Raw genomic sequence first — 10,017 nt, forward strand, 5'->3', positions numbered from 1 at the left:
ACCAAGCGAATATCGCCAAAAAAGGAGGCATCATCTCTTTGCTATAAGCATACTTCCGACATTCCTTGCAGTGTGGGTAGACTCTTCTCGGGATTCCCACCGGGTTAATTTTTCCATAATGGCCAACATTTCAAGCTCCGACTGGATGCTCATCCTAAGGGATAAATTTTGTTGAACCCCGAAAAGAGTTTACCCACATCATTCGCCGGGAAAGCATCAAATCGTATTTCATCCCTTACAGTGGTCTATTTGCTAATTGCACTATGTTGACTTGGATTTGCGACATAAACGTTGGGAGGGTAATCTAGGGACCCAATTTGCGTTTCTGCAAGGATGCGTTTGGCGATCAATCCGAGATTTTTTTAATTGCTGGATTTTAATATCGACGTAAAGTACTACCCGCTGATGATATATTGGAGAGAGACTCCGGTTCCTTCGGCTATATCTGAGCTTAGCGCTGTGGAATTTAAAAATCTATTGATGAAAGTTCTAATTTGAATTTCAATATTCCTTTTATTATACATACGGACGAGAGATTCGCGAAAAAAATTACCAAAACTTTGTTGACAGCAGCAAAAGACGAGGAATGACACTAACATAAGAAATACAGACTGAAAGCAGGTTATTGAGTAATTCTTTCGTGATTGTTCCTCACCGGACGATGCTGATACATCAAATAATAGTAAGACTAACGAAGAAAGACGCACTTGGTGTGAATTTTGGTGCATCTGGGGCGTTCGAGGGGGGAGCGGAGAGGGGACGCCGGCGGCCTTCACCCAAAATCCATTCAGTCACAGCTGTCGGACAATACCGGAATAGAAGTGCATAACCTAAGTTCCCAAACCTTCATAGCCACTCGTGAGGCGTCTTCAGAGACCGTAGTCTCCTTTCCTGCGTGCGCAGATCTAAAAATATTTCATCACTTCTCTAAAAGTTGGTAACATCGATTTGTTTTTACGCCGACGAGGCGCCAAATAAGGGACAAGTCGTCTCACTACGCATCGTTTTTTACCTTCTACCATCTTCTGATTTATATTATCAAAGATAAACGACCTCCTAGCAGCATGCGCGGGATGAATTCAGCTGTTTAAGAGGCGTGGGAGGAGGCGTGGGAGGGGGAGAAGCGAGCGTGGAGGGGAAGGGATCGGCCTGCGGCTCTGGTATCCGCGACGCTGCGTGGGCGTGGAATATTTTCTTCGCGGACGCGGACTCAAATTAGGCATTTTGTGGCTAAACGGTGGCAGATACGTCAAAATGCACGAAATTTTTGCCCGAAAGGGCAGTAACTCGGCAAATTCTTTAGGAAATGACCATAAAATATTATATTTTTCGAATTTTGACCCTCCCCCCCTAAATTGCATTTGAGCGAGGGTCAGGGGTTCACGTACAGGTCTCAAATTTTTCAGGCCTTATTTTTGATCGGTCCCACAACTTTTTTTCATTGGGCCAGATGGATTTGAAAAAAATCGATTTTTGCGATCTGCCCTAGTGTATAATGCCGAGCAACTGCTCTAAGTGTGGTCTCTCTGTTAAGCGCGGCGTAGGTATTTCCTGTGGTACATGCTCCGACTTATATCATCCGGCCTGCCAATCAGTCTACCAAGAAGATCCGAGGACTCTGGAGGACCTCCAGAAGGTTTGGAGTTGTCGGAAGTGCCAGGATATGATCCGGTCAACACGTGGTGATGATACTCCAATTAGGACCCTATCAACTGTAACACCTAACACACCAGAGATGTCAGCTCCGGAGCTCCGATCCCTGTTCGCAGTGATCAATGAGAAGCTGGATGCTCTGATTGCAGACCAAACTGCACTCTCTCATAAAGTAAGTGAAAACAGTGACATGCTAAGTGGTCTTACAGTGAAGCTACATGCCATCGAGAAAGAATTATCAAATGTCACTGGTTTAGTAAACGAACTTCAAGAAAAAGTGTTTGACCTTGAGGTTAAGTTGAACAGAAACGAACAAGAGAGACTGAAAAATTCGGTAGAGATAAGAGGGGTGCCGCTGACCACTGACGAAGACCTCCAAAGTATTGTCCTAAAAATAAGCACTGCCCTTAATGTGAATATGTCAGCTGAGGATATAGATGGCGTGTTTCGGCCAAGGCCAAGACAAGCTAGCTCAATTAACTCTCGTCCACCTCCAATCATTGTTCGGTTTCTCAGACTGAATAAAAGGGACGAACTGATAACCAAACGTCGGGTTCGGAAAGAACTTAATGTTGATGATATTGGCCTAGCGTCTAATCTTCCTCTTCCCCAACAAACAATCTATATCGACGAGGCCCTCACCCCATTCAATAGAAAACTCTTCGCCATAGCTAGAGACCTCAAAAAGAAGGGAAAAGTGAAATTTGTGTGGGTGAGAAATGGAAATATCCTGGTTAGACAGTCGGAGGGAGCTCCCGTAGTAGTCATATCCACACAAAAAGACCTTGATCGTTTTTTATAGAGAACAGATTATTCCCTCCTCTCACGGATCCTCCTGCAAGTGAAATCCACATGATCAGTCGTGAGCACAGGAGACTTGTGTTTGATCGCAATTCCCCTGTTATATTACCTAAAAATTCACACCCTCAGGTAGCAAAAACAACTTCCTCAGGTTTATTAAAATTGTCGCACGTTAACGCGCAGTTACTGCTCGCTCATTTCGAAGAATTTAAACTGTACTATCATACTAATGTTGTTCATGTAATCGGAGTGAGTGAGACGTGGCTAAAACCTTCGGTTACATCAAATGTGGTTTCACTTCCTGACTTTACGTTATACAGGAATGATAGAGAAACGAAACGTGGGGGAGGAGTTGGACTGTATATACATTCATCATTGAAATCAAAACGGGTTGGTCGCTCTACCAACTCCTGTGAGGTTATGCTAGAATATATCCTTGTTGAAATAATCAACAACCACAGTAAAATGCTGATTGGAGTGGTTTATAATCCACCAAAGTCCAATAACTTGTCTGACTTTGAAATTATGTTGGCCAGCAAGGTCCCTATGTATGACAATGTGGTAATAATGGGAGACTTTAACATCGACATGTCGACCAGAAATGTACGCAGTGACATCCTTTTAAATATTATCGAGAGCAGCAATCTTAGTATTGTCCCCCTGACGCCCACCTGTCACACAAAAACAACAAGTACCACCCTGGATCTAATTCTTGTCGACGATCTCAAAAAAGTGTCGTCCTACGGACAATCACCTGACCCACCTCTCTCTTAACCGCAGAGGGGTAATCCAAGGTTCAGTCTTAAGCCCCCTGCTATTTTCCTTGTTTATAAATGACCTTCCTGAGGTTCTAATGCATTGTAAATACCATCTCTACGCGGATGACTTCCAGATTTATTGTCATACGGCAGTATCAGATCTATCTTCCACCATAACATTAATCAATAATGATATCCAAAGAATAGCTTCCTGGATGAGGAAAAACCAACTGCAACTCAATGAAAAAAAAACTAAAGCTATTATATTTGGTCCTAGACATCTTATTACTCAAATTGATGAATCCGCTCTTGGAAAAATTCAATTAGAAAATCGTGTAATACCGTACGAAGAAACGGTTGAAAACCTTGGTATAATATTTGATAAGGAACTCAAGTGGAAAAAACAAGTCCATGTCACAAAACAGAAATGTCTGAGCATACTACATCAATTGTATAGAACCAAGAACATAGTTCCGCCCAAAATTCGAACCACCTTGGTTCAGTCACTAATTTTTCCTCACCTTGACTACTGCTCCTCTCTGTTTACTAATCTCTGCGAAGAAAGTAACAACAAATTGCAAGTAACAATGAACTCTTCAATGCGCTACATTTATGACCTAAAAAAATGGGATAGGATATCTGATACTTACGTTCGATTACGTTGGTTGAAACTAAAACAGCGTCGTTTATACCATGTGATCCTGCTTGCCTATAAAATTTTATCCACTCGTAATCCCGTTTACCTAGCTGCTAGATTTACCTGGAAAAAAGATCTACATGCAGTACCCACTAGGAATCACTCCGTAGATCTTCACATCCCTCAACATAGCACACTTCACGTAACTAAATCCTTCACAATAATCGCCTCTAGAGTATGGAACTCCCTACCATCCAAAATTAGAAATACTAAATCCATACATGCCTTCAAAACCCAGGTGTACGATATCTTAATAAATAACCCTAAAATGCTGTCTGTCTAAAACTGATTGAAGTAAAATTAAAACGGTGTTTAATCGAATGGCTCTAACATATGGTTGCAGAAAATTGAGTGTAAAATTATGTTAAATTTGAGTGTCATACTAAGTTGTTATTTACTTTTTTTGTTTTTTTTAAATACTGTTTGTCTGACACTATTGTTATATTAAATTATCGCCTTGATTTCTTGCGATGGTTGGTCAGTTACTCCGCAGTATGATGTTTTCCCTTATGTTGCTGTTGTTTTGCCGTATTGTCTGTGTGCTGACGGCGGTTTACAACGAGTAAATGTTATGTATTTCTTTTCATTTTTTGTTTTTCTTTATGAATATAATGTCACCAAGGAGGGGAAACTAAAGTATCTCCATTTTGGAAACTGTTTCTCCTTTCGTTGGTATTGTTTTTGCCTAATTGTCTGTAAGTTGGCGGCTGTCCGCAACAAGTGTATCTTATGTGTTTCTTTTTATTTTTTTTTCTTTTCTTTTGGGAATGTAATATCATGCTTAACATGTGAAAGTTGTGCAATGGTTTTCTCATGGGCCACAGGCCCACGAAATAAACGAATTTATTATTATTATTATATATATACACTTGATCTGTGAGAAATTGAAATGAACTTTCTAATTGTTTCATGCCACTGGGTAATTATAATTCAACAAAAAAATAAACTGGAAATACCTTGATCTCGTTAAAGCATAGGAGCATTAAATATCATCAACATAAGTTTATTTGAAAAAGTAGTTAATTCGATATGTTGAGACACAACTAAAATTTCAAAAGGTAATTCATATAGTTAATAGCATCCATTAACATATGTAATGAACACTTACTGTTGCCTCAGCTCCGCCACAGATTCTGGGGACAGGTCGAGGGTAATCCACCTTGGCATCAAATGGGTGGTGATTGCTGCGGCTACTTCACTAATGCACCTACTCACCGACGATTGGTCCATATTAGTAAATTCATCACCACCAACATATCCCTGATATGGACCACCGGCGAAGAATCTAAGTGCTGCCAATACCTATTTAATTACCAAAGGTTATCATATTCTACCAAATTACTAATGTGTTCAGCAATATGTGTTCTACTTTTCATTTCCACTTTGATGGCGAGCAATTTTTCGGCTCTTAATACATTTTTTGCGAATCTGCTTCACTAAATTCTTATTGAAAATACTTTGGATGATAGATGAAAGTGAAGCATTTGTGAAAAACCAAACACGCCTCGTAAAAAGACGATAATTTACAGGTAATTAAATGCTAAATACGAAAAATGTCAACAGGCCGAGGTACGAAACTTTACGTGATTATCTTGGATACCAGAAAATTTCCAGCACATGAAAAAATTTTAAAATTACACGGCAAGATAAAACAAAATAAACCCTGAATTTCAGCCTTGATGGCGGTGTTTATTTCACATTCACTTCACTTATTTCACTATTTTCGCTATCAAAATTAGTATTATTACTAGCAAATAATTAGGTATAATGCGTCAATATGACAAAATTAGCATTAATAAATGATAATAACCTTCATTTCAATGGTTAAAGCGGACGATCGCGAAGGGGCCCTCAAATACGGAGTTAAACTTGTTATCAGCTCCGTGGTCACCTCTTTAGTTAGACGATATAATTTAATGAATTTATAGTCGTCTAAATAAAAGGGCGACTTCCGTTCCCGCATTGCACGAGGAACTCGCCGTATCTCTTCCTCTTCTATATCTTCTATTACTTGCAGTCGCAATAGTCCCATCGCCATGTTTGTTGATTTCTCGTACTTCGAAAAAGGTTTTCACCGGGTTTGAGTGAGGGAGTGAAATTTCGTACGTGCGAGCTCACTCCCCCGATTCGAGCATACCAAATTCACTCGTAGTACGAGAAAAGGTCACGTGACCCCTTAGTTACCACTCACTCGCATGCGAGTGAAAACTCAGGCATAGCCCCCCAGATGGCGTCAAATATTTTTCTTTCTTAAAATTTTAGAAGTCACTGTTTAAAAAAAATGTTTTTTGAGATTTCTTCCAGCTTTTTTCAATATCAGCCCACTGATTTAGTGATGATTAAGGTGAGGAAATTTAGGCACTAAAAATTTCAAAACAGGCACTTAAAATATGCGCTTAAAATATTTTGTGCACCTTTGACGATTCCGTCGGTACTGGAATATCAAAAGCCTGTAATGTCGTTTCGCAGGACCCGACAAACATTAGAAGTTAGCATACATCTATGCCTTGGGTGTTGAAATACCCACCTGGGTGGGACTCTAGCCCGTCATTCCGAAATTCGCAGGAGAAGACTACCCTGCCGCCTATGAGGCCGGCTTGAAACATAATGCGGCCTTCTGCCACAAAGAAGCATGTGAATTTTTACGCTTTCACTGAAATAGACGATTTCGGTAAAACTGATGGAGAGGAATGAGGATAAAATTCTAAATAAAATTAGCCTATAAATTGAGGGAACAAAAAATATGACTGGTTTACTTATTTTAAGTCATGTTACAATTTATAGCAACATATTTTTCTAAATTTTCTCCTGTAAACTGATGCCAAGAGCCAGACTAGATATTCCTATAGCATGAAAATGACTTCTCGAACACTCACGACGTCAAAGCCTGTGATAGCCCTTCGGCTCGCGGGAGGATATTTCTGTAGCTTGCCTTTATTTGGTTTTTATTATATTTACTACTTATATACTTACTATTGTACAATAGGCCCATGATGAAATTGAAGAGCCAGGCGATTACACCTCAACTTCAATAAACAGTTTATTTACAAATAAAATAAATTTACATTTGAGAGCTCTTTTGTGCCGGTCGGAAAGAAAAATGGGCAACAATGCAACGAATTAATTGATAAAAATAACTTTTATAGACGTGAAAATAAAAAACCTAGGACGGTAAGCAATTATTGCAATTTAAGACCTTCGAATCGATAATGCGAGCATAAAAAGGCGCTACGCGATTAAATTGGCATTTCAATGTAAATGAAACTTGGATTTTTTTGTTATAATTAACCATGAACGAATTTCTAGCTTCGTAAAATTTATTTCAGTAATAAGAAACATTATAAAATTTAGATAATATATCTCAGCACCTATAGACTCTTCTTTAGAACTAGAGCTTCAACATGACCAATATATTACCATCCAGGGTTTTTCCTGAATAACGTTTCATATTCTTGAGGAATGGATTTTCACAAATCACTTGGTTTATTATAACGGTTACTCTCCACAGTTCATATTTTCTCTGTAGCCGTTGCAAGGAGTCGTTTTCTTGCCTCTAAGTGGGGGAATTTAACTATTTAGGCAGCACAAGCGGATACAATAGTAAGGACATATGGAAGATCATTAGCTAATGAGGCGTTCATGAACAGGAAGGAGCTTATGAGAGGATAATTATGCCAGATTTAAAGAAAGGTTTGTGAAGAGTTTGAATTGGAGTGTAGCTCTTTACGATGCGGAAACATGGACCCTTAGGAAGGAGGACGAGAGAAGGCTGGGGGCATTCGAGATGTGGGTGTGGCGAAGAATGGAGATGGTGAAGTGGACGGAGAGGAGGAGGATCAACGAAGTGCTGGACATGGTGGGTGAGGAGAGGCAGCTTTTAGATGGGATACGGAGGAGACAGGAGGTATGGATGGAGCGAGTACTTAGCGGGGAGGGGATGTTGCAAGCAGTGTTAGCGGGTAGAATGTTAGGTAAACGAGGGAGTGGAAGGAAAAGAATAGGATTTTTAGATATAATAAAAGGGAGTATGCCTTATTGTGAATGAAAGAGGGGAGTGCTTGTAGGAAGGGAGACTCCCGGAATGCTTCTTAAATATTCCATGGAAACCTATCTTAATGGGTAGAGTACTATAATAATAACACCAATTAAAATTGCATCTGACATATCGATGGCTAAGTTCTAACAACACGTATCTCAAAAATAGCAACTTTTCAGGAGAGCAAAAAAACGATTAATTTCTTTCACTTGCACACTGAAATTAAAAACCTTAGTAGGGAGTAGGCCTTATCGTGAATGAAAGAGGGGAGTGCTTGTAGGAAGGGAGACTCCCGGAATGCTTCTTAAATACTCCATGGAAACCTATCTTAATGGGTAGAGTACTATAATAATAACACCAATTAAAATTGCATCTGACATATCGATGGCTAAGTTCTAACAACACGTATAAAAAAAATAGCAACTTTTCAGGAGAGCAAAAAAACGATTAATTTCTTTCACTTGCACACTGAAATTAAAAACCAAAAGTTCATAAAACTGAAAAAGAAGCATTCTTTTGCAAATTTAGGGTTGTTCTTTGCTTATATTTTATTTTTTTTAAATGTTATAACACTTTGTTTAAGATATCCGTCTCATACCGGCCGAATTTCAGATACGTGTTGTTAGAACTTAGCCATCGATATGTAGGATCTCAGTCGACTCTGCAACTTTGGACTCGTGAATACAGCTTGCTTATTCTTCATCCAGATATTATGCTGATCATAAAAAACCTACTCATGCACTATGATTGCTTAATTTTCTTATAGACAGAGTTGATATGTAGTATAGAAGATGATTGACCCAGTAATGTAGCTTTAAGTGGGCGAAAGAGACGTTGAATCCTCGTCGAAACTGTTGTATCGGAGGCGCACAATACTCTTGTCATATACTTCACGTTTATACATGCAGAGCATAATGCAGTATTTAGCTATGATCCCTATAATACCAATACTGGATGTGAAGGCACAGCAGCTTCGGGCATAATCTCTGTAAACAGCAACACCGAGTAAAGCCTTCAAAAACAAGTATTTGGAGAATGTAACAATCGAATATACGCATCACGTAAAATTACCATAAGTAGTAGTTTTATGCTCTTTATATAATAATTCTTTGGGTGATATTTCTTTATGCATGATTAGTGACAAATTCAGCTCCGAACTAGATAGAATTTTGGTGACATTGGGAAAAGTTTGGTTTTTTAGGCCCTTAAATAGGCGATATCAACAGAAAAAAGGCATAAACAGGTAAAATAAAAATTTCTAGGCAGTAATAAATTATCTTTATTTCGCCATAAATAATCATAAATGAGCTTTTGACTTCATAAAATTGGTTTCCTGAGTAAGAGAAAATATTTGCATTTTAGGCAATTTCCTCAGCTTAGTCATCGGTAATGGATGTTATCCATGAAACAGAAATTTCGTACTTAATCATTTAAAAAATAATTGTGTTCTTGGTACAGTATCCTCATCCATGAGCATCGCTTTGAAAAAGATATAATTGGTTTTCCGGCCAATTCTCTTGATGAAGTGCTCTCTTGTTTCAGACAGCGGAGGAAGTTGATCCAAACCAGCGTCTTGCAGACGGACTATGCTTTGTTCTGTGTGATCATATTTACCTTGAACATAATAATTTTCTTCGTCCTCAATCCATTGGTTTGGCGGGTTAATTTATATTAAAATGCACGAAGATTGAGGATAGGGTGCACTATTTTTAATTAGTTTTCAACGATTTTACTCGGTAGAACCCGAGAAGGCTTCATCGTCGTTAATTATGAAAGTTTCCGAGGCACGATTTAAGTACTCATCACGACTACAAATACGTACTCATTTCAATTTCAAACGTACCATTTATCTGAGGAATCAATCTCAAAGAAAAATAATCATACATCCACGATTCTTTTACCTATAACCTGATGAAGGAAGCTGATAATACCACGGACTCTGCATGGAGGATATGCAGATATTGGGCTTCTCAATTACTCTCTTTCGCTTGCAATTTTTATTTATTGATTATTATTTTAATTACCTATTGCTTGTTATCGCTTATGAGCTAAATACACATCTCTTAGCGCAC

General features: G+C 38.8%; 1 protein-coding gene across 1 annotated transcript; it reads left to right on the forward strand.

Annotated features, from left to right (window-relative positions):
- Positions 1 to 1,495: 1,495 nt before the first annotated feature.
- LOC124155259 lies at positions 1,496 to 2,455 on the forward strand. Its single transcript, XM_046528977.1, has one exon. The coding sequence runs from the start codon at positions 1,496 to 1,498 to the stop codon at positions 2,453 to 2,455; it is 960 nt and encodes a 319-aa protein (XP_046384933.1).
- The last annotated feature ends 7,562 nt before the right edge of the window (positions 2,456 to 10,017 follow it).

This window comes from Ischnura elegans, chromosome 3 (assembly GCF_921293095.1).
Source record: "Ischnura elegans chromosome 3, ioIscEleg1.1, whole genome shotgun sequence".
NCBI classification, from domain to species: Eukaryota; Metazoa; Arthropoda; class Insecta; order Odonata; family Coenagrionidae; genus Ischnura; species Ischnura elegans.

Bases quoted from the DNA above. Each gene is read 5' to 3' on its own strand.
- LOC124155259 (XM_046528977.1), top strand. From the start codon at position 1,496: ATGCCGAGCAACTGCTCTAAGTGTGGTCTCTCTGTTAAGCGCGGCGTA.